This window comes from Artemia sp. Qi Xiang Cuo, chromosome 2 (assembly GCF_049724085.1).
Source record: "Artemia sp. Qi Xiang Cuo chromosome 2, ASM4972408v1, whole genome shotgun sequence".
NCBI lineage: Eukaryota > Metazoa > Arthropoda > Branchiopoda > Anostraca > Artemiidae > Artemia > Artemia sp. Qi Xiang Cuo.
In genome coordinates this window covers 65978298-66004934 of record NC_142795.1, presented here as the reverse complement: position 1 = coordinate 66004934, position 26637 = coordinate 65978298, and the positions used below count along the sequence as shown (strand labels likewise).

General features: G+C 32.2%; 1 protein-coding gene across 5 annotated transcripts in view; it reads left to right on the top strand.

The window, feature by feature from the left end:
- Window positions 1-26637, top strand: part of LOC148955512 (uncharacterized) — a 126342-nt gene that overhangs the window by 91028 nt on the left and 8677 nt on the right. For 2 of the 5 annotated variants that reach the window (XM_089102547.1, XM_089102542.1), the window contains exons 4-5: window positions 9350-9494; window positions 11557-11817. In XM_089102547.1, the coding sequence (XP_088958673.1) occupies window positions 9350-9494; window positions 11557-11817 (406 nt within the window). Of the gene's footprint in view, window positions 1-3843; window positions 3879-9341; window positions 9495-11556; window positions 11818-26637 lie in introns of those variants that run through there. The other 3 variants (XM_089102561.1, XM_089102553.1, XM_089102569.1) reach the window with 2 other exon arrangements.

Below are 26637 nucleotides of genomic sequence, written 5' to 3'. Positions count from 1 at the left end.
TATAAGAAGGGAATTAGGTCTTGTGAAGGAGATTAATTGAGAAAAGGAGATTTTGCAAATTTTTTTACTAACAAGAAAATATGAGTAAAATATAGATTAGTGGCTTCTGCTGATCTTAGAAAGCAATTAAGTAGGATATATAAAACTCAGCAATGGATCCAGAGCACTAATGATTCTCAGAAAGTAGCTACATACACATCTACTCCTTCTACATCAAAGGGAACTTATCTTTTCAAGCACTATACTATAAAAGTCAAATCTTAAGAAAAAGATCTACTGCTAAATTGCAGCACAAGTAAAAATTCTTGTGCCTCAAATGTTTGATAAATTCTGATTTATAAGGATTTATATATTTATTTAATAAATTGTTGAAACAGATTCTTAATATGGCTCAAAGTTCTATAGAAATAATGAAACTGGATGTATCTGTCAAAAGTTAGACCTACTTAAAAAGAAACACCATAAAATCATGAAAGCATCATTACAAGCCATACAGTAGGCTACTTACCTCCATCATTTATACAACCCCTTCACTTTACTTTACCAACACTCCCTCCCCCTAATGTGCAAATATATAGCCTTTATTTTCAATAGTTTTTCAGTTTTTAATTTTGTTAATGTTTATTCTTTGCTGCTTAATCAATAAAAAAAAATTATTGATTCATGGAAAAATCTATGTAATATAAATAATTTCACCAATAATTTTGTACAATCGGGGGGGGGGGTGAAGTATATTCAGGGATGATCCAGGCTAAGCAAGTATTTTATAATTCTATTTATATTTAAAAAAAAAAAACAGAAGTCTAAATGGGAAATTGAAAACCCAAAAATTAGTATAAATTTTTATTTTGCTAAAATTTAAATAAATAGGCTAGTGAATTAGGCTATCATATATGCAGTCCTTGAAAAGAGATGTTAGCTTGGCAATACCTTCCTGGATACATTTCATACCTCGGATCCTGAAAGTCTTATTTACCTAGCTCAACTACTTCCCAAGACACCAATAAGCCTCTCAATGAGAACTTAACCAGAAGTTTACTTAAAAATCTTCTAGCATCAATTGACAGCCAAAAAATCAACTTTCTGTCTTAATTTTTTTCTATATGACTTAAGATTTTAAGAATACTAAGGTCGATAACATTGACAAAGGCAATTTTAAGCATTTTTTGCTCTTTTTGCTAACATCAGTGAGCTGTAAGATCAAACAGTTCGTGGTAACGAACTGTAAGTAAGGAGCGACCCGGCTCAATGGTAACCGAAACTCTAAAAAACGGAATTTTGATACCAATAGATATATCAAAAGAATCAGATTTTAATTCTGATTTCAAATATATAAGTTTTATCAAGTTTAATTTTATCTATCAAAAGTTACGCGCCTGAGAAAATTTGGCTGATTTTCGAAAAAAGGGGGACCCCCTAAAAGTTATAGAACCTTAATGAAAATCACACCATCATATTCAGCGTATCAGAGAACCCTACTGTAGAGGTTTCAAGCTCCTATCTACACTTCATTTTTTGCCAGAAGAAAGATCACGGATGCGTGTTTATTTGTTGTTTTTTTTTGTTTTTCCCCAGGGGTGATCGTATCGACCCAGTGGTCCTAGAATATCGTGAGAGGGCTCATTGGAACGGAAATTAAAAGTTCTAGTGCCCTTTTAAAGTGACCAAAAAAAATGGAGGGCAACTAGGCCCCCTCCCACGCTCATTTTTTTCCCAAAGTCATCTGATCAAAATTTTGAGATAGCCATTTTGTTCAGCATGGTCGAAAATATTATAACTATGTCTTTTAGGATGACTTAATTCCTCGAAACCCCCAGGAGGAGGGCTGAAAGTTATGAACTTTACCCAATGTTAACATATAGTAGCCTATTGGTTATTGGGACCCGGCTCAATGGTAACCGAAACTCTAGAAAACGGTATTTTGATACAAATAGATACATAAAAAAAATCGGATTTTAATACTGATTTCAAATATATAAGTTTCATCAAGTTTAATTCTACCCATCAAAAGTTACGTGGATAAGAAAATTTGGCTGATTTTCGAAAAAAGGGGGAAAGACCCCCTAAAAGCTATAGAACCTAAATGAAAATCACACCATCATATTCCGCGTACCAGAGAACCTTAATGTAGAGGTTTCAAGCTTCTATCTACAAAAATGTGGAAATTTGCATTTTTTGCCAGAAGGAAGATCACGGGTGCGTGTTTATTTTTTTTCCCAGGGGTGATCTTATCAACCCAGTGGTCCTAGAATATCGTGGGATGGCTCATTGGAATGGAAATTCATTTCTAGTGCCCTTTTTAAGTGACCAAAAAAAATGGAAGGCAACTAGGCCCCCTCCCACGCTCTTTGTTTTCCCAAAGTCACCTGATCCAAATTTTGAGATAGCCATTTTGTTCAGCATGTTCGAAAATATTATAAGTATGTCTTTTAGGATGACTTAATCCCCCGAAGTTCCCGGGAGGAGGGCTGAAAGTTATGAACTTTACCCAATGTTAACACATGGCATTGGTTATTGGGAAGTATACAGTACAGACGTTTTCAGGGGAGATTTTTCCTGGTAGTGGGGGGGGTCGGGCAGGGACTTACGCAGGGGGGCCTCCGCCCCCCCCCAGAAATCTCACTATTTTTTTCATTTTCCCATAATTTTCTCATTTTTCTCACAGAATAATGGGTTTGAAGGATGTCCCCCCCCCCCGAAACAAATTCCTGCGTACGTGCCTGGGGTCGGGGGTTATGTAGGAGGATTTTTTCATGAAGGAAGTTTTCATGGGGGAAGGGACATTGCTATGAAGGGGACGCCGGACTTCCCAGCATTATTTAAAAAAAGATAAGAAATTAAATATAAAAGAAGAAGTTTTTCAACTGCAACAGCAGTAACATCAAAACTTTAAACGAACAGAAAATATAACATATATGATTGGGTTCACCCCCTAGTCAATACCTCACTCTTTAAGCCAGAGATTTTTTAGTACTTTCATAAGAGCTATTTATTCTAATTAACAGCCTTTGTGATTAAGCGGTCATTTTTAAAGAACTGGAACAAGATTTGAACTTTCGCTTAAAGAGCAAGGTATTGACTAGGGGCGAACCCTCTAATATATATATTAAAAATATATGAATATAGAAGTTCGTTACATAATTTAATTCGTAAGTTACGTATATCTATTACTAATAAAAACGTTCGTAAATAAAATGAAACAAGTTTCGAGAAAGCCATTTAACCAAATGAAAGTAAATTAATATGAAGATTTTGTTTTAATTATTCATGTAATGTGAGCCAAGATCAAAACCTGCATTTATTCAAAGACGTTCAAAAATTAAATAAAAAAAACAAGTTTTTTTAACTGAAAGTAAGGAGCGACATTAAAACGAACAGAAATTATTCCGTATATGAACGGGGCTGTCCCCTCCTCAACGCCTTACTCTTTACGCTAAAGTTTGAATTTCTCACAACTCTATTTTTTTTAAACAATAAAAAACTTTAGCGTAAAGAGTGATGTGTTGAAGTGGGGACAGTCCCTTTTATATAAGGAATAATTTTTGTTCGTTTTAAGTTTTAATGTTGCTCCTTACTTTCAGTTAAAAAAACTTTTTTTTTATTTAATCTTAGAACAAAGATGAGTTAAAAAACGATAATCTTTGCTGAAAGATGCAAGATAAGTGCTAAAAAACGGGCCTATTTATTCAGGTTAACAATGCAAGCGGAAAAAAAGTAACTTCTAGTTTTTGAGATTTGAAGATGGACAAATTTTTGCTAAGAATGAAGCACTTTTGGATACTCAGACTAGTTTATGATAACGCTGGTTTGAAAGACGCAAAAATATTAAAAATATATTACATGATTTTGGACCTTTATTTATAAATAATTTGGCACAGGTAGTTCAACATAGTAACATCAAAATGATGTAAAGATTTACAGGAGCACATCTTCCCTAAATAATGTTGCTCTTCTACAGGATGATTTAAAAGTGTTGGTTAATTGGGTTAACTTAAATTCAATGACAAAGCCAGTGGTTGGCAAACTTATTAGCCTAAGAGTCAAATGTGAACATTACAAAAAAATTTAAGGAATTGTTAGCCATACCTGCTTGTTTAGTGAACTTTTTTTGCACTAAATAAGTAAGCCTAATTGGCTACACTAAATAAAACTAAATTTCAAAGATTCCAAGTTCTCATCAATAAGATGACTTCTCAGTTTATTCTTGATAATATTTATGCTTAAAAAACAAAATGTTTGCATATACATGCAAGACCAAAAAAGGAGAGACCACAAATGCTCATTTTATTGTAAGAGTCAGGAATAGGCCTACTATTCAAAACATTGAAACTAGGCTACTTGTGTCTTCCTTCTCCGGGTCATTTAAAGCAGACCACTTGTGCTGTAAACTAAGACTGTGTTTTTTGTTCTCGAATATTTCCATTTCAACACAGAGACATTTGAATTTAGAGTGCCATATCTCCTTGTTTTTTTCAGTTAATTAAAAAAACTTTTTCCACAAAATAAGTTTTTCAAAGAAATGTAGCTTAGAGCTCCATTAAACCAAAAATGAGCAAAAATAAAATCAAATAATCTACCAAGCATGACACTACCACAAATCAGCATCAATAAATAAATGAAACCCAAAACAAACAGAAATTACAATAAATAACCAAGTCAAACTCAAAACATGCATAAATTAACATGAGAAATGCTCAAAACCCCTATGCCTTCCCAAGGCCAGAACAAAATTTGCACTTTACTGAGAAAATATAAATGTTTTTACTTTTATAACTTTAATAAATCAAATAATATTAATATTTTCATTATTAAATATCAGTATAATAATAATAATAATAATTTTATTATAAGCCAAAAAACAGGCCATACAGAACAGTATTCTTAATTACACTCCACAAGAAAAATAACATAAATATCAAGTTTCACTCATTGATGTCTACACTTCATTTACATATTTACATAACTGCCTGATTGACCTTTTTACAGTCGTTTTCAGGATCCCTGGGAACTCCAAGTTACCACCCTCAAAATACTTTTCCCTTAATAGAGAAAGTTGCTGGCACTCGGTGAGAATATGGGCCACATCCTCAATACCTAGGTTACATCTGGGGCAAGAGTAATCCGCATTTGCATCTGGGGCCACTCTATTTCTTTCAAATACTCTTTTTCTATTTTTTAGTGGCAGGCAATTCGCTCGAATCCGAAACCAAGTCCTCAATGTCTCCCCCAGTAATCCTAGTTTAAAATAATATTCCAATCCAAATATCTCTTTTACATGGGAATAAAACTTCAATGTTTCAGATGTTTTAACTGCCTGGGTCCACATTTGGACTTCCTGGTCTTTTATTCTTTCTACAATCATAGCCAAAAACGTATCACCCTGATCTGAGGGTCCTAGCCCCTCATTCCAAATATATGATAATCCTAATCCATCTAAAACATTTTATTTGATATATATATATATATATATATATATATATATATATATATATGTATATATATATATATATATATATATATATATATATATATATATATATATATATATATATATATATATATATATATATATATATATATATATATATATATATATATATATATATATATATATATATATATATATATATATATATATATTAAACAGACAATGGACATTCATTTGTATTTTTTTTGTGCATTCACTATTATTGAATACATAATAGACATTATCCAAGGAACTGGGCACCCGAAAGACATTTCTAATTTCCCTTTGAAGGAGCTGTCAAATGTCTCCCTGATTTTGTGTTAGCCTGTTAGCCCTACTAATGTTGCAGTAGCCTACTGGTGAACAAACAATTTTTGAAACTTAAAAAGGGGGCTGGGAGGGGGATAAGGACCTACAGACAAACCATTTCTAATATAATCAACAGCCTTCCTTATTGCAGCCAACTCAATTGAAAAAAATGACAATTTTCCCCTTCTTTTAAAACTACAAGCAACATTTAGTCTTGGTATGGTAAAAGCACACCCAGAGTTAGTATCAGTCTTAGAGCCATCAGTAAAAATTTTAGTATGTCCAGTCCATTGTTAGGCCCATCTAAACCAAAGATTTCTTATTTATAATCTAAGCTCATCAAGTCTCTTACCTAATGGTGGCATAACCTTAATTAACCTACCAAACCCCTTAGATCCCTGACTACTAATATCCACAAAATGTTCCACCTTTGGCAGGGGGAGACCACATTGGGTTATGTTTTTTATCATTTGGTAAAATGGGGGACTCTGTTCTTGGGGTACTGATGCTAGCTTTTGTGTGTCTACTATGGTTACCCTATAATTCTTTGCTCTTCACTTTTGAAATGTTCTGATTCCTGCTCTGCTGTTGCTTGTAATTCTTGTTACTGCTTATCTTCTAACTACACATATTTCTTTGTTCTCACTGCCACATATCTTCTAAACACATATTTATTTGTTCTTCTTTTTCATTTTTGATTTGTTCTGATCATTATTGTTGCATTTTTTTTTTTGCATTATAGTAGATTGAGAAGCAGTTGTATAGCCTAAGTTGATGAGGAAGGGTTAGTTGGTAAGACACTATGTGTCTGTTTTGAAGCTAGTCTTCAAACACTTTCACCATGGAAATAAGCATAGCCAAGGCTACTTGATACTCCTTAGAATAAATTTGTTATATTATTTATTCTATATCAATTGGAATAACCATTTTTGAGGAAAAAGTAGGTGTTAAGTCTATCCTGTAACAAAGAAAAAATATATACATATAGATCCCGGTGCCACGCTGATGAGGGAAGACTTGTGGTGGAGGGGCTAAAAACAACCACGGCAGTGCGCCGCCAGTAAGATGTCGGCAGCACGCCGCCAGTGCAATCAGTGTTAACCACAAACATTAATGTTTTCATCAGTCGTTCTCAAATCACAGCTTAAATTTACAAGTTTAATTTCTCTACTCATTGACAGTACACTTTCATAGGATACTCCACCTAGTAGCTACTGGTAGCAACCAAACTGTCATATTCTTCCCTAATACTTCCCTCGCCCCTTCTCCCCTGTGGATAACACCTTGATAGGAAACCGTCTCTGCTTTAATTCAAATGATAATTAACTTTTTGGCATCCCTGCTTGAAAAAATAAATAAATTTGAGATATTATCAATTAAATAAAAAACCTCCCTACCCCCCCCCCCCCCTCTGGATACCTTGATAGAATACCGTCTCTACTTTAAATAATGATAAAAAAAAACTTTTTGGCATCCCTGCTTTCAATAAAAAAAAAACAAGGTACTATCACTTAAACGTAATTACTCCCTATGCCCCCCCCTCTGTATACCATCTAGATAGAATACCGTCTCTGCTTTAAATTAAAAAAGTAATTAACTTATTGACATCCCTGCTTTCCATAAAAATTAAAGTATTATCATTTAAATATGATAGCCTCCTACCCCCCTTCTGGATACCACCATGATAGGATACTGTCTCTGCTTTAGATTAAAGAAAATAAGTAACTTTTTAGCATCCCTGCTTTCAATAAAAATATTTGAAAAATTATCGTTTAAATGTAATACCTCCCTACCCCCTCCCCCTCTGGATACCACCTTGTTTGGATACCATCTCAGCTTTACATTAAAAAATAATTTACTTAATAATTAACTGGGTCACTATATGGTTCAAACAAACACGCGAAATCATAGGCAGCGCCGATGTGGGCACAATGTGTTTTTTTTTTCTCCACCTGGGCACTTCGTACTGAAGGAGTTGTCGCAGAAACTTCGAAAAGGGCTCATTCAATTGGAAATTAGAGTGGCTAGGGCCCTTTTTAATACTAGAAAGTGATTGGAGGGCAACTAGCCCCCCCCCCCCCACGCCCATCATTCCCCCAAACACATCCAGTCAAAATTTTCAGACAGCCATTTTGTTCAGCATAGTTGATTTCCAGATAGAAAATATCTTTTTGAGGAGGACACTTCCCCACAACCCTTGGGACAAGGGTTATCAGTTATGCCCTGGGGGCTTATAAGGTTTTTATAGAGGGTGTTGTCCTAGAAACTTCAAAAAAGGCTCATTCGATTGGAAATTCAAAGGGCTATTGCCCTTTTTAATAGTCGAAAGTTATTGGAGGGCAACTAGCCCCCTCCCCCCTCCAAGCCCATCATTCCTCCAAACACATCCAATCAAAATTTTGAGATAGCTATTTTGTTCGGCATAGTTAATTTTCGGGTAGAAAATATTCTTTTTGAGGAGGACACTCCCCCATAACCCTCGGGGCAAGGGTTTTAAGTTAAGCCCTGGGGGCATATAAGGTTTTTATAGAAGGCGTTGTCGTAGAAACTTTAAAAAATAATCATTCGATTGGAAATTCAACAGGCTAGTGCCCGTTTTAATAGTCGTAGACTGTCGCCCCCCCCCCCCTCCGAAACAAAATCCTGGATACGCCACTATATATATATATATATATATATATATATATATATATATATATATATATATATATATATATATATATATAAAACAGGGTACATCTTCAATTGGATCAAGAAAAAAAAAAAACAAAGCACCTTTTCTTCCAGATGTCATTTTGGTCTTGGAAAGGGTTTTTTAGAACCATTCTTGTGTAGTTTTTTTTATTCCTAATTCATTGTTTATCATCCCTAATTTTTACTTTTACTATTGTAAATTTTTACTTTGTTTCCCCCTTGACATGGTAATAGTAAAATAATTTGTAAGTTGGAAAAACCTAACATAACAGCAAATCTGACCATGCTGCATGGAAACCTATCGGATTCATTTGTTTACTAATTTTTGCCCTATCATCCTTTAGTTTGTCTCTTTAGTTAATTTTATTGTTGTATAATTATTGTGTATTTTCTCTTTTCTCATTATTTTACTCCACAGATGTCATCTTTGTATGTGACATGGGTGAAAAAAAATAACTAATCAGACAATTATTACTTAAATAATTTCAAGATATGCTCCGTATCTCACAGGGATATATGGCGGGAGAAGGATCTTGAAGTTTTTTACTGTTTGTTTCCAAAATACCTAAAATTTTAATTCAAGGTAGCCTCCTACCAGTGTGCAAAAAAAAAAAACAATCAGGAAAACATTTGCGGGATAGAACAGCTGACCCGAAAAGGTTATGCACTTTCTGTCTAAGATCAACCTGAAAATTTAGGAAAGCAATTTCTAAACAAAAATTTTGATATAAAAAATGCTGAAAGATTATAATTCAGCGAGCTCAAAATGTGTAAGCTATATGAGTAATTATTGTGACTTTAGTGATGTTTGGTTTCTTTTTTTGACTAAATATTATTGCTCTTATTTTTATTTCATATATTTTAATCATAGATTTTTAGTATGCCCAAAGTTCAGATGAAAAAAGTCAAGAAGAATGAAGATGAAGAAATGGGTGATTATGAAGTACTTATGAAGATCAATAAAACACAGCAAGAGATATCAAATATGAAGAGCAAAATTCAAAAGTTGCAAGAAGAGAAGAAGGTATTTATGAATTTGACCTAATATTTTGCCAACATTTTTTTTCTAAGCGTAGAGAAATGATGACTATTAACAAAATAGTAATAATGTACTAAAAACTGCTGGCTCTAGAATCTTTTGAGGTTTACTACTATCTCTTTGGTGATAAATAAAAATAATAATTTGTTCCTCATCTTAAGAAATGATTTTGAATCAGGAGCTATATAGCTTGCACTTATGTAATTGGCAAGACTAGCAATATATTACTTAGTGTAAATCTATCTTTTAGTGTGGTAATATCCTCTTATCATAGCTCTGTGGTCTCTCTCCTAAATAGCCTATATGCCTGCTGTAAGGTTAGCTAAAATTTTGCGTATATGCCTGGTCTTATTTTTATTTATATCAAAACAATTTTAGAGCCTGATTAAGATACACCAGAAAAAATCAATTCAGCAAAGAAGATGCTATTGCAAAACTGAATATAGAAATTACCTTAATATTTTTGTCGACTTAAGGGAAAGGAGCAAAGGAAGGAACTAGGCTAGTCTAAATTGACAATGTGCAGATCATTAAATGTCGAAGCTTTTACTGAACTTCCGTAAGAATTTTATAAAAAAAAAACCCACCAAAATTATCAATAGGGATCAATCTCTTATTATCGATTCAAATGTTCCATAATATGGCTGCTAATCAGCTGCCTTGTTATTGTGGTTTCAAACAGTTCGTCGTAACAAACTGTAAGTAAGGAGCAATGCTGCTCAATAGTAACCGAATCTCTAAGGAGTAGAGTCTTGATAACAATGGATACATCAATTGAATCAAATTTTGATGCTTATTCAAAATATGTAAAACTAATCAAGTTTAATGTTACCCATCATAACTTCAAAGCTTGAGAGAATTTGCCCAAGTCTTGGAAAAAGGGATGAAACACCCTAAAATAATCAAGTGATCTTAATGAAAATCACACCATCAGATTCAGCATATCAGAGAACCCTAATTTAGAGGTTTCAAGCTCCTATATACAAAAATACGAAATTTCGCACTGTTTGCGAGAAACAAGATCATAGACGCGCGTTTATTTAATTTTTTTTTTGGTGTGTTTTTCCCTGTTGTGATCGCAGCAAACCAGTGATCTTAGAAGATCGGGAGAGGGTTCATTTGATCGGAAATCTAAATTTCTAGTGCCTTTCTGAAGTAATCAAAAATATTGGAGGGCAGCTAGCCACCCTCCGTGCTCCTTTTTTTTCCCAAAGTTGACCGATCAAAATTTTTAGATATCTATTTTGTTCAGCATAGTCAAAGATCTAGTCTTTGAGGATGAACCCCCACAGCCCTCGGGGGAAGGGCTGCAAGCTACGAATTAACCTATTTCTTACATATAGTATAGACTATTGTGAAGTATACATATGGGCGTACGTAGATTTTTCTCTAGGGGGGGGAGCCAATGTTGTGATGAAGGGCGGGGTCTGAAGTAACATTGGTAGTTCACAAAGCCTAACATTGCCAGCAAGTTCTATCATACCTATGAAATCTTTTTTAATAAGTAATCACCAAAAATCATAAATCATCAATAATCTTCAGCATTAATCAATCTTCTTGGATTAGAGCTAAATTTTTCCAAGACATTATTGATAGTTGCTTTTTGTTTGACTTTTATTCTGTCATTCCATTTTTTCAGCCATCTACCTTTTATCAACTGTTTTTTTAGCCATCTACCTTTTTTCAACAGCTTTTTCAGCCATATCTAGTGTAAATTTTAAGTTCTGGGGGGGCAGCTGCCCTCCTTCCCTACGCCCATGAGTATACGGATAGAAGTGGTAAATTTTATTTTAAGAGCTTTGTCTGCCAAGTGCTTAGGAATCTTCTGTCTTATTTTTTTTGTCGGGGGGGGGGGAGACAAATTGTATGGTGAATGCTGGAAATTAGAAAACTATTGCAGAATCTTCCAAATTTTTAAGGGGGAAAGGGTATACTGATCCAAAGTTCCCACATTACATGCGTGCCAAAGTTTGATATTAAAATTTTTGTCAAAAACGTCCCAAATATTTTACATTCATTTAAGTTTGAATTGATTTATCCTTTGCAGAGTTGTGTTTCCACGTTTATAGAAAATGACAACAAGAGCCCCTCTCCCGTTCTTGGACCACTGCCAATTAGAATACTCCACGAAGAAGAAATTCATATCCTTCCTCAAGGCTTACTTTCACCAGAAACAAGGCACTCTGCTCCTATTCACTTATGGCCTATTCAGAGACCTTCTCAAAGCACATCACTTTCTCCCAACTTGGGTCCTGTTTCCGCACCGGCGGCGTCAATTTCTTCTGTGCCGTCCTTGAATGATATCCAGGTAAGATTGTTGGCTTTCATCTTATATAGGTTCCCTGTTTGTTAATTTTATTTTAACTTTGTAATGTAATGTAATCGAATTAACGACGCTTCTTGACTACTATAGTCCCTGCGTCGGCCCTGCAGTCTGTTGCTACAGCAAGGTTCTATCGCTGGGTCCCATATTACTAAGCTAAGGTCAATTAAAAATGCATTAAAAATTTGTTTAAATTCCCTTTTGTTATGTTTTGCGAGTCAAACAAACATTTTTTCAAGGGGGGTGGGGTGAAAACCTCCTATCCCCCCTGGATACGCCCTTGCCTTCGTCCATAAAAGTGTTTTCCATTATATCCTTGAATTGTAACTTATGGCCGTTTGAGGTACTGCTCCCAAAGTTATTTTCAAATGTTTGCATTATTTAGCTTTCCCATATGTATATTTTTTTTTTTGGGGGGGGGGGATTCTGGCAGGGGAAAGGGGGGGGTTAAGTCAGAGGATCTTTCCATGGAGAATTTTTTCGTGGGGTAAGGAAATTTTCAATGGAGGGGAGCTGGATTTCCCGGCATTATTCAAAAAAGTGATCAGAAATTGAATTAAAAACAAACACGTTTTTTCAATTGAAAGTAAGGAGCATCATTAAAACTTAAAACGAACAGAAATTATCATGGATGTGATGGGGTTTGTCCCCTCCACAATACTTTGCTCTTTACGCTAAAATGTTTTTTAGAACTTTAAAAAAGCTTATTACGGTACCTAATTAAACTTTTCTAATTGTGCTTCAGGAGTCATTCTTAAATAATTGCAACAAAAAGTCAAACTTTAGTGGAAAGAGCAAGGTCTTGAGAAGGGGGCAGCCTCCTTCATATCCGTAATGATTTCGGATCGTTTTAAGTTTTAATGTTTCTCCTTACTTTCGGTTGAAAAATCTTGTTTCTTTATCTAATGCCACCATAACACTACCTAGTTAGGTAGCACTGCTTCATGTAAATTGGTGTTCATAAATTTTGTCAATCCAGTTTCTGTCAAACTCTATTAACCCAGTCTCGGTTAACTATGGTTTCTGAGACACAGCAAAGAGAATAGCTTTTGGATTTCATTGGCTGCCAGTGAAGTTTTCACTAAAGCGTCCCTTTTTGTTTTCAGTAATGAGTGTCCTAGATGGTTTATTTGCTTGAATCTACGCTAAACCATAAAAATCACTTGTTTTAGAACAAATCACTTACAATGACAAGTCAAAAAAAGAAAAAGATCACTAGACAAAAAATCTCTAGAAATAGTGATAAAACACTAGGAATGTCGACACAGGTGACGAATTACCCTTAACCAGTAATTGGGAAAGAGAGGTCAACAGGAATCATTTTTCCGGTACAGTGGTCAATTAGGTTAGAAAAAAATTTTTGACTGGTGAAATCATTAGCAATTAGTCCAACTCGGAAACAATCAGTTCCATAGAAAAAGAAGAAAAAAGGACGAAATAGGCGCCAATTTGTGGCAGAAGAATCTTACCTTTCAGGCTAATACAATCCAGGAAAACTTTCCAACCATGTGTTAGGGCTCTGCAACCATTTAGCCGATTGTAGAATCATTTTTCCAGTGTGGGCTATACCAGTGTCACTTTTCATGCTGCTCGAACTAAACTGGCCTCTACTGTAAAATATTTTGTATATCAAACTTTATAGAAATTGAAGTAAATCTTATAGAAATTAAAAAGACATGCACTAAAGCGAAATGATCTAATCGTTGACCAGCTTACTGTAAAACAGTTTTGCTCACGTTCCCCCTTTGTCTTGTCAAAGTTTTAAGACAACTAGTTTTAAGACTAGCTGTGCCTGCAAAGTTTTAAGACTAGCTGTGCCTGCAAAGTAGGGAGGGTTTAAGGAGGGATGAGATACAAGTGGACGTTTAGCTATGTCGTGGGGGGAGAGGGTATTGCTAATTCAAAAGACACTAGTAGAATGGCCTTATTGACTACAGAACGTACCACGTGGTTTATGGTTTTCTCAGTGAGAATGAAAAAACAGGAATTTTCTCACTTGGAAAAACAGGAATTTTGTTCCATTTATGGTTGTTTTCATGGATGGTTATGTGTGTTGTTAGAATTATTTGATGTTTTTCTAGGATGTCAACATCAAATTATGGATGTTTTATGTTTTTTGTCAGTGAGAATTTGAAAAACATTAACTTTCTCACCTTTTTGTCTGTTTTTATGGATTGTTATGTATGTTGTTCGATTTATTTGATGTTTTTCATGTCTGTTTTATGGATGATCCAGAAATAGTATTTGATGTTGTCACGAGTCAGAACACCTGTGCTGTCGACCTCAATTCACCTATCGTGAATCAATAATTCCCCTTAGAAACAACAAATTAATTTCCCCTTTCTTGACAGATCAATCAATCAATGACATCATCTGTCAGACTTTAAAAATTTTCGCATAGAAACGATTCTCCAGGAATAGATCCAAGTCATTAATGTCTTTGCCTCGGGAACAACTCTTTTGGTCGAACTCCAAAGGATATTAATAACCAAAGGCCATGGAAACAATTAGGCAAGAAAAATCTTAGCGATGAATTGTTTTAGCGCGCGAAAAGGCTTCTTATTAATTTGAAATGCGTTGGCGCAGAGATGCCAATAACAAAGGAACACGCTGAATTTACGTTTAGGGATTATTTGGGCGAAACCGTTTTAGACAGGTTATGGAACTATTTCGGCGAAACAGATAGAGACATTTTAAAAGAAGATTTTTGAAGAGATTTTAGAAGAGAATTTAATGGTGAAACTCTGTGGTCGCTATAATACACAAGTTTCATTTGAACAGTGTTGTGAGGTCCTCTAACCCAACCCCAAAGGGTTCCAATCCTCCTACCCCAACCCCGAAGGCAGCCCCCGGTCCTCAAAGGCCCCCCAAGCTCCCAAAGGGCCACTGGCGCCCCCAAAGGCCCACCCAGACCCCCAAAGGCCATCCCCGGGCCTCCCAAAGGCCCATCGAACTCCCAAAGGACCAACGGGGTCCCCAAGGGCCTCCACCGGTCCCCAAATGTCCCCCAGGCACCCAAAGGCCCTCCCTGTGCCCCAAAGGTCCTCCCTGTGCCCCAAAGGCCCTCCCTGTGCCCCAAAGGCCCTCCCCCGACCTCCAAATGTCCCCTGGACCAGAGAAGCGCTGCCGGGATGCGCCATGGGCCAGGAAAGTGCCGCAGGAGGCGCTGCCGTGCTGCGCCATGGGTCAGAAAAGTGTAGCAGGTGATGTAGCGCAGGGAGGCACCACAGCAAAGTGCTGCATGATGCGCTGCAGGGATGTTCCGCAAAAAAAAAGTAAACTCAAAAGTAAAAATTTCGATCACAGAAGGGCACCCTCCCCCAAGGGTACCCCCAACACCCTCCCCGGGTCCCCCAAAGAGGCCTCTCTCCCTTTTTTTTAATACTTTTTTATGGCTTTATTATATCCTTTCTGAACAAGTTCCATTCATAATGTCATTCCTAACCCCATTTTCCAACCTCAAAGAGTCCCCTCCCCAATTCATAAATACTTTCTTGAATTTTTTAACATGGTATTTTTTTAAACTTTTTACGTATCTTAAAATAACATGAAATATGCGTACGGCTCTACCAATCGTACTCTATGCTTGTTCATGGACACGACGCGGCTTTTCCACTGGTACTCTATGACAGGTTATCGACACTAGCGAGTTTATTGCATGCATTAAATCAATATTTTTTACGCAGTGGAAGGATCAACACACAATTCATATCTGTAAAAAGTGAAGATGAATTATTCGACGAAAGTATGCGCACATGAAAAAATCATTGTCGTGTTGAACGCTGACAAGGAGAAATACCTGAACTATGAAACGAGTGCAAGTGGAGATCTTATTGGCAATGTATGCATACGTTGTCATGACAGTGACGAGTTAAATTCCTTTGGTGTACCCAAGAATTTCCATCATGCAAGTGGTGGATATGCAAGAGTAACATTACCAGAGAAATTAGTAGTCAAAGAGAATGCCAACTTAAAAATAGTAGTTGATGAAGAGGGACAACTTCTAGCTAATGGTTCTGGTAGCATGTTAGCCGTTGATAGATCTTATCGCAATTCTTCCGGTGTTAGCATTCGAATGAAAGCAAAAGGAAAAAGAAGACAAGCATACAGCTGCATCAACATCATAAATCATATCATGTCATTGTGCCAAAACTGCTATCTATGTAAAAATAATGTGACAATAGACAGTGAAATCGCAGGCAGAATAAAAAGGACTTTAGCAGACAATATCATCAATGAATATAAACATGAATTGACGGAAAGTGAAGCGCAAGTGTACTAATAATGTTTAATAATGTATTTAAAATATTTTTATATCAATATTCTACATGTCCTTATTTCATTAAAAATATCTTATGCATTATTTTGTTAAGTGGTCATTATTTTTAGGGTATGCTAGAACGTCAAACGTTAAGAATATCTATTAAAAAGGTGAGAGATGTAAGAAAAATAATTTTAGAGATAATGATACTACTAGCAGGCTCAATTTTTCATAGAAGATAAAAAAGTTCAAGGTCTCTTCTGAATTTTACCAAAGAACACAATTCAATTCTAATTTCACAGAGAAAATAAAAAGCTTACTCTTCACTTTTAAGTTTACCAAGACATAAAAAATTTAAAGTTCACTTATAAATTTTTACGTAGAAGATATGAAAATTTATACTATGATAGGGATTATTTTCCGTGAAGTTAAAAAATTTCAATCTCATTCTAAATAATCTTGAATACAGGACTGACCGGTCCCAATGAGATGAAAAGATTTAAAGGTCTAGTCCGAATACTTCCCCAGACTGATAAACTCTCGACTGAAATTCCTAGTTTTCTCATTGAACATTAAAAGTTTTATTGATCAATTCCATTTCCCCAAAGTAATATAAAATTTTCCACTTCAATTCAGATTTTTCTCAAAGAGATGAAAAAATTAAAAATATTGTTCCAAATTTTTCTTAGAAGATAGAAAAGATCAAGTTCTAATCTGAATTTTACCAAAGAACACAATTCAATTCTAATTTTTCCAGAGGAAATAAAAAGCTTCCACTTCAGTTTTAAGTTTACCAAACATTAAAAAATTTAAAGTTCAGTTCTAAATTTTTCCTTAGAAGATAAGAATAGTTATACTTTGAATGTGATTATTTTCTATGAAGATAAAAAGTTTCACTTTAATTCTAAATTTTCTTCAATTCAATTCCGACCTTTCTCAAAGAGAGGAAAAAATTTAAAGTTCTGTTCAATATATTTTCTCGGAAGAATAAAAGTTCAACTTCGATTCTGAATTTTTTCAATGAAAATGAGATAAGTTATTGATCAAGTCTATTTTCACAAGATAATATAAAAATTTTCCACTTCAGTTCAGATTATTCCCAAAGAGATGAAAAATTTTTAATACTATTCCAAATTTTTCATATAAGATAGAAAAGTTCAAGTTCTCTTCTGAATTTTACCAACAAACACAAGTCAATTCTAATTTCTCAAGAGAAAATAAAAAGCTTCCACTTCAGTTTTAAGTTCACCAAGACATAAAAAATTTAAAGTTCGTTTCTAAATTTTTCTGTAGAAGATAGGAAAAGTTATACTATGATAGTGATTATTTTCCGTGAAGATAAAAAGTTTCACTTTAATTCTAAATTTTCTTAAATTCAGTTCCGACTTTTCACATAGAGATGAAAAAAATTTAAAGTTCTGTTCCAAATTTTTCATAGAATATTGGAAAAGTTATACTTTGATCGTGAATATTCAAGTTCTCTTCTGAATTTTACCAAAGAACACACTTCAATTCTAATTTCTCCAGAGAAAACAAAAATCTTCCATTTCACTTCATTATTTCCCAAAGAAATAAAGAAATTTAAAGTTCAATTCTAATTTTTCGGTGGAAGATGGAAAAAGTAATACCATACTTGTGAATATTTTCACGGAAGATAAAAAGTTGTAGTTCAATTTCAAATTTTCTCAACGAAGTCAAGGAAAGTTCAAGTTCTCTTCTGAATTTTCTCAATGAAAAAAAAAATTAGTCATTGATTATTTCTATTTTTTCCAAATAATATAAAAATTTTACACTTTAGTTCAGATCTGTCTCGAAGAAATGAAAAATGTAAAATACTGTTCCAAATTTTCTCAACGAAGCGAAGAAAAGTTCAAGTTCTCGTCGGAATTTTAGCAAAGAACACACTTCAATTCTAAATTTCTCCAGAGAAAATAAAATCTTCCACTTCAGTTCCTTATTTCACAAAGACATAAAGAAATTTAAAGTTCAAATTTAAATTTTTTGGTGTAAGATAGAAAAAGTAATACCATACTTGTGAATATTTTCCTGGAAGATATAAAGTTCAAGTTCAATTTAAAATTTTCTCAACGAAGTGAAGAAAAGTTCAAGTTCCTATTCTGAACTTTACCAAAGAACACTTCAATTCTAATTTCTCCAGAGAAAACAAAAATCTTCCACTTCAGTTCATTATTTCACAAAGACATAAAGAAATTTAAAGTTCAAGTATAATTTTTCGGTGGAAGATGGAAAAAGTAATATCATACTTGTGAATATTTTCACGGAAGATAAAAAGTTCTAGTTCAATTTAAAATTTTCTCAACGAAGTCAAGGCAAGTTCAAGTTCTCTTCTGAATTTTCTCAATGAAAAAAAAAATTAGTCATTGATCATTTCTATTTTTCCAAATAATATAAAAATTTTCCACTTTATTTCAGATCTGTCTCGAAGAGATGAAAAATTTAAAATACTGTTCCAAATTTTTCAAGGAAGATAAAAAAGTTCAAATTCTCGTCGGAATTTTATCAAAGAACACATTTCAATTCTAATTTCTTCAGAAAAAATAAAATTCTTTCACTTCAGGTCTTTATTTCACAAAGACATAAAGAAATTTAAAGTTCAATTCTAAATTTTTCGGTGGAAGATAGAAAATGTAACACCATACTTGTGAATATTTTCCTGGAAGATAAAAAGTTCAAGTTCAATTTACAATTTTCTCAACGAAGTGAAGAAAAGTTCAAGTTCTCTTCTGAACTTTACCAAAGAACACACTTCAATTCTAATTTCTCCAAAAATAACAGAAATCTTCCACTTCGGTTCTTGAGTTCACAATGACATAAAGATATTTAAAGTTCAGTTATAAATTTTTCGATGGGAGACAGAAAAATTAATACCATACTAATGATTATTTTCAAGGAAGATAAAAATTTCTAGTCCAATTTTAAATTTTCTCAATGAAGTGAAGACAAGTTCAAGTTCTATACTGAATTTTACAAAAGAAAAAAATTCAATTCTGATTTCTGCATAGAAAATAAAAATCTCCCACTCAAGTTAATTATTTCACAAATAAATAATGAAATTTAAAGTTAAATTCAAAATTTTTCGGTTGAAGTCAGAAAAAGTAATACCATACATGTGAATATTTTCCCGGAAGATATAAAGATCTAGTTCAATTTAAAATTTTTTCAATAAAGTGAAGAAAAGTTCAAGTTCTCTTCTGAATTTTACTAAAGACCACACTTCAATTCTAATTTCTCGAGAGAACTTAAAAATCATACGCTTCAGTTATTTCTTTCACAAAAGACATACAGAAATTTAAAGTTCAATTCTAAATTTTTCGGTGGAAGATAGAAAATGTAATATCCTACTTGTGAATATTTTCAATGAAGATAAAAAGTTCTAGTTCAATTTAAAATTTTCTCAACGAAGTGAAGAAAAGTACAAGTTCTCTTCTGAACTTTACCATAGAACACACTTCAATTCTAATTTCTCCAGAAAAAATAAAAATCTTCCACTTCAGTTTTAAGTTCCCCAAAGAAATAAAGAAATTTAAAGTTCCATTCTAAATTTTTAGATGGAAGATAGAAAAAGTAATACTATGACTGTGATTGTTTTCCATGAAGATCAAAAGTTTCATTTTATTTATAATTTTTCTTAAATTCAGTTCTGATTTTTCTCAAAGAGATGAAAAATTTAAAGTTCATTTCTAAATTTTTCTCTAGAAGATAGGAAAAGTTATACTACGATTGTGATTATTTTCCAGTGAAGATACAAAGTTACACTTTAATTCTAATTTTCTTAAGTTCACTTCCGATTTTTTGCGAAGAGATGAAAAATTTAAAGTTCTGTTCCAAATTTTTCATAGAAGATAGAAAAAGTTATATATTGATTTGAATATTCGACATGAAGATAAGGAGCATCACTTCAATTCTGAGTTTTCTCGAAGAAGTGCAAAATGTTCAAGTTCTCTTCTGAATTTTCTTAAAGAAGTAAAAAAGTTAGCTCAATTCTGAATTTTACCAATGAAAATGAAAAAAGCTTCCGCTTCAGTTCTTAATTCCTCAAAGACATAAAAATTCAAAGTTCTCTTTTAATTTTTCCAAGAATTCAGTTCTGATTTTTCTCAAAGAGATGAAAAATTTTAAGTTCATTTCTAAATTTTTCTCTAGAAGATAGGAAAAGTTATACTACGATTGTGATTATTTTCCAGTGAAGATAAAAAGTTACACTTTAATTCTAATTTTCTTAAGTTCACTTCCGATTTTTTGCAAAGAGATGAAAAATTTAAAGTTCTGTTCCAAATTTTTCATAGAAGATAGAAAAAGTTATACATTGATTTGAATATTCGACATGAAGATAAGGAGCATCACTTTAATTCTGAGTTTTCTCGAAGAAGTGCAAAATGCTCAAGTTCTCTTTTGAATTTCCTTTAAGAAGTAAAAAAAGTTAGCTCAATTCTGAATTTTACAAATGAAAATCAAAAAAGCTTCCACTTCAGTTCTTAATTCCTCAAAGACATAAAAAATTCAAAGTTCTCTTTTAATTTTTCCAAGAAAATAAAAAGGCTCCACTACAGTTGTGTTTTTTTTTCTCAAAGAGATGAAAAATTTAAAGTTCTATTCTAATTTTAAATTAAATTTTGGCTCCTTTGTCTTATGGATTTACCCATCAAATTTTTAAATTAGAAAAGGAGTGACTCGTTCTATTATTAAAGACAATCGTTCAAACTCCTTCATCTAACCTCCAAAACAATAGGTTCGGTTAAGTATAAACAAATATTAATAAATAAATAGGAACATTTCTACATGTTTAAGTTAGGTTAGGTTAACTTATCATGAGTGCTCATGATAAGTTAACCTAACCTTTTCCGGCGAGTATGGTTAGGTTAGGTTAGGCTAGATTAAGTTAGGATAGATCAGGTTAGGTTAAGTTAGGTTAGGTGAGCCTACGGACGCTTCACTTAGGTTAGCTTAGGTTAGGTAAGAGACAGGCAATAAGTTATGTGTATGATTAGGATAGATTAAGTTAGGTTAGGTTAAGTTAGGTTAGGCTAGGTTAGCCTAAGGCCGCGCGCGTACGTAGGCTAACCTAGCCTAACCTAACTTAACCTAACCTAACTTAATCTAACCTAATCATACACCTAACTTTTTGCCTGTCTCTCACCTAACCTAAGCTATCCTAAGTGAAGCGTATGTAGACTAACCTAACCTAACTTAACCTAACCTGATCTATCCTAATTTAATCTAACCTAACCTAACCATACTCGCCGGAAAAGGTTAGGTTAACTTATCAAGAGCACTCATGATAAGTTAACCTAACCTAACTTAAACATGTAGAAATGTTTCTATTTATTTATTAATATTTATTTATACTTAACCTAACCTATTGTTTTGGAGGTTAGATGAAGGAGTTTGAACGATTGTCTTTAATAATAGAACGAGTCACTCATTTTCTAATTTAAAAATTTGATGGTTAAATCCATAAGACAAGGGAACCAAAATTTAATTTAAAATTAGAATAGAACTTTAAATTTTTCATCTCTTTGAGAAAAAAAAACAGAACTGAAGTGGAGCCTTTTTATTTTCTTGGAAAAATTAAAAGAGAACTTTGAATTTTTATGTCTTTGAGGAATTAAGAACTGAAGTGGAAGCTTTTTTCATTTTCATTGGTAAAATTCAGAATTGAGCTAACTTTTTTTACTTCTTTAAGAAAATTCAGAAGAGAACTTGAACATTTTGCAATTCTTCGAGAAAACTCAGAAATAAAGTGATGCTCCTTATCTTCATGTCGAATATTCAAATCAATGTATAACTTTTTCTATCTTCTATGAAAAATTTGGAACAGAACTTTAAATTTTTCATCTCTTTGCAAAAAATCGGAAGTGAACTTAAGAAAATTAGAATTAAAGTGTAACTTTTTATCTTCACTGGAAAATAATCACAATCGTAGTATAACTTTTCCTATCTTCTAGAGAAAAATTTAGAAATGAACTTAAAATTTTTCATCTCTTTGAGAAAAATCAGAACTGAATTCTTGGAAAAATTAAAAGAGAACTCTGAATTTCTTCTGTCTTTTAGGACTTATGAACTGAATTTTAATCTTTTTTCATTTTACTTGTTAAAATTCTTGAATGAGACATCTTTTTTTACTTATTTATGGAAATTCAGCAGATAAAAAGAGATTTTTGCACTTATTCGATACAACAAAGCCATAAAGATATGGTCCATATATTCATGTCAAATATTCAAAATAATACATAACTGTTTTTATCTTCTATTAAAAATTTGGAACAGAACATTAAATTTTTCATCTCTTCTCAAACAATCGGAAGTGAACTTAATTAAATTAGAATTAAGGTGTAACTTTGTATCTTCACTGGAAAATAATCACAATCGTATTATAACTTTTCATATCTTATAGAGAAAAATTTAGAAATGAACTTTAAATTTTTCATCTCTTTGAGAAAAATCAGAACTGAATTTAAGAAAAATTATAAATAAAATGAAACTTTTGATCTTCATGGAAAACAATCACAGTCATAGTATTACTTTTTCTATCTTCCATCTAAAAATTTAGAATGGAACTTTAAATTTCTTTATTTTTTCGGGGAACTTAAAACTGAAGTGGAAGATTTTAATTTTTTCTGAAGAAATTAGAATTGAAGTGTGTTCTATGGTAAAGTTCAGAAGAGAACTTGAACTTTTCTTCACTTCGTTGAGAAAATTTTAAATTGAACTAGAACTTTTTATCTTCCGTGAAAATATTCACAAGTATGATATTACTTTTTCTATCTTCCACCGAAAAATTTAGAATTGAACTTTAAATTTCTTTATGTCTTTTGTGAAATAAAGAATTGAAGTGGAAGATTTTTATTTTCTCTGGTGAAATTAGAAATGAATTGTGTTCTTTAGTAAAATTCAGAAGAGAACTTGAACTTTTCTTCACTTCGTTGAGAAACTTTTAAATTGAACTAGAACTTTTTATTTTCCGGGAAAATATTCACAAGTATGGTATTACTTTTTCTATCTTCCACCGAAAAATTTAGAATTGAACTTTAAATTTCATTATGTCTTTGTGAAATAAAGAACTTAAGTGGAAGATTTTTATTTTCTCTGTAGAAATTAGAATTGAATTGTGTTCTTTGGTAAAATTCAGTAAAGAACACGAACTTTTCTTCACTTCATTGAGAAAATTTAAAATTGAACTATAAATTTTTATATTCAGTGAAAATAATAACAAGTATGGTATTAATTTTTCTATCTCCCACCGAAAAATTTATAATTGAACTTTAAATTTATTTATGTCTTTGTGAAATAAAGAACTGAAGTGGAAGATTTTTGTTTTCTCTGGAGAAATTAGAATTGAAGTGTGTTCTTTGGTAAAGTTCAGAAGAGAACTTGAACTTCCCTTGACTTTGTTGAGAAAATTTTAAATTGAACTATAACTTTTTATCTTCCGTGAAAATATTCACAAGTATGCTATTGCTTTTTTTATGTTCCACCGAAAAATTAGAATTGAACTTTAAATTTCTTTATGTCTTTGTGAAATAAAGAACTGAAGGGGAAGATTTTTGTTTTCTCTGGAGAAATTAGAATTGAAGTGTGTTCTTTGGTAAAGTTCAGAAGAGAACTTGAACTTTTCTTCACTTCGTTGAGAAAATTTTAAATTGAACTAGAACTTTTTATCTTCAAGGAAAATATTTACAAGTTTGGTATTACTTTTTCTATCTTCCACCGAAAAATTTAGAATTGAACTTTAAATTTCTTTATGTCTTTGTGAAATAAAGAACTGAAGTGGAAGATTTTTATTTTCTCTCTAGAAATTAGAATTGAATTGTGTTCTTTGATAAAATTCCGACGAGAACTTGAACTTTTTTATCTTCCGTGAAAAATTTGGAACAGTATTTTAAATTTTTCATCTCTTCGAGACAGATCTGAAATAAAGTGGAAAATTTTTATATTATTTGGAAAAATAGAAATGATCAATGACTAAATTTTTTTTCATTGAGAAAATTCAGAAGAGAACTTGAACTTTCCTTGACTTCGTTCAGAAAATTTTAAATTGAACTAGAAATTTTTATCATCTGTGAAAATATTCACAAGTATGATATTACTTTTTCTATCTTCCACCAAAAAATTACAATTGAACTTTAAATGTCTTTATGTTTTTGTGAAATAATGAACTGAAGTGGTAGATTTTTGTTTTCTCTGGAGAAATTAGAATTGACGTGTGTTCTTTGGTAAAGTTCAGAATGGGAACTTGAACTTTTCTTCACTTCTTTGAGAAAATTTTAAATTGAACTTGAACTTTTTATCTTCCAGGAAAATATTCACAAGTATGGTATTACTTTTTCTATCTTCCACAGAAAAATTTAAATTTGAACTTTAAATTTATTTATGTCTGTGTGAAATAAGGAACTGAACTAGAAGATTTTTATTTTCTCTGGAGAAATTTAGAATTGAAGTGTGTTTTTTGCTAAAATTCAGACGAGAACATGAACTTTTCTTCGTTTCGTTGAGAAAATTTGGAACAGTATTTTAGATTTTTCATTTCTTCGAGACAGATCTGAACTAAAGGGTAAAATTTTTATATTATTTGGAAAAAATAGAAATAATCAATGACTAATTTCTTTTTCATTGAGAAAATTCAGAAGAGAACTTGAACTTTCCTTGACTTCGTTGAGAAAATTTTAAATTGAACTAGAACTTTTTATCTTCCGTGAAAATATTCACAAGTATGGTATTACTTTTTCCATCTTCCACCGAAAAAATTAGAATTGAACTTAAAATTTCTTTATGTCTTTGTGAAATAATGAACTGAAGTGGAAGATTTTTGTTTTCTCTGGAGAAATTAGAATTGAAGTGTGTTTTTTGGTAAAATTCAGAAGAGAACTTGAATATTCACGATCAAAGTATAACTTTTCCAATATTCTATGAAAAATTTGGAACAGAACTTTAAATTTTTTTCATCTCTATGTGAAAAGTCTGAACTGAATTTAAGAAAATTTAGTTTTAAAGTGAAACTTTTTATCTTCACGGAAAATAATCACTATCATAGTATAACTTTTCCTATCTTCTACAGAAAAATTTAGAACAGAACTTTAAATTTTTTATGTCATGGTGAACACAAAACTGAAATGGAAGCTTTTTATCTTCTATGCAGAAATTAGAATTGAATTGTGTTTGTTGGTAAAATTCAGAAGAGAACTTGAACTTTTCTATCTTCTATGAAAAATTTGGAATAGTATTTAAAATTTTTCATCTCTTTGAGAAAATCTGAAGTGAAGTGGAAAATTTTTATATTATTTTGGGAAAATAGAATTGATCAATAACTTATTTCATTTTCAATGAGAAAATTCAGAATCGAAGTTGAACTTTTCTTCTTCCGAGAAAATATATTGAACAGAACTTTAAATTTTTCCCTCTCTTTGAGAAAGGTCCGAACTTAATTTAAGAAAATTTAGAATTAAAGTGAAACTTTTTATCTTCATAGAAAATAATCACAATCAAAGTATATCTATTCCTATCTTATAATGAAAAATTGAGAACTGATCTTTACATTTTTTAATTTCTTGGTAAACTTAAAACTGAAGTAGAAGCTTTTTATTTCCTCTGTAGAAATTAGTATTGAATTTTGTTCTTTGGTAAAATTCAGATTAGAACTTGAAATTTTCTATCTTCTAAGAAAAATTTGGAACAATATTTTAAATTTTTTCATCTCTTTGAGAAAAATCTGAATTGAAGTGGAAAATTTTATTTTACTGTGGGGAAATGTAATTGATCAATAACATATGTCATGTTAATTGAGAAAATTAGGATTCTCAGTCGAGATTTTATTATTGTGGTGACGTATTCGGAATAGACATTTCAACCTTCTCATTTCTTTGAGACAGGTTTGAACTGTATTTATGATTATTTAGAATTAAAGTGAAAATTTCTATCTTCATGGAAAATAATCACTATCATATTATAACTTTTCCTATCTTCTACGGAAAAATTTAGAAGTGAACTTTAATTTTTTTATGTCTTGGTGAACTTAAAAGTGACGAGTAAGCTTTTTATTTTCTCTGGTGAAATTAGAATTGAATTGTGTTCTTTGGTAAAATTCAGAAGAGAACTTGAACTTTTCTATCTTCTATGAAAAATTGAGCCTGCTAGTAGTATCATCATCTCTAAAATTATTTTTCTTACATCTCTGACCTTTTTAATAGATATTCTGAACGTTTGACGTTCTAGCATACCCTAAAAATAATGAACACTTAACAAAATAATGCATAAGATATTTTTAATGAAATAAGGACAAGTAGAATAATGATATAAAAATATGTTAAATACATTATTATACATTATTAGTACACTTGCGCTTCACTTCCCGTCAATTCATCTTTATATTCATTGATGATATTGTCTGCTAATGTCCTTTTTATTCTGCCTGCGATTTCACTGTCTATTGTCACATTATTTTTACATAGATAGCAGTTTTGGCACATTGACATGATATGATTTATGATGTTGATGCAGCTGTATGCATGTCTTCTTTTTCTTTTGCT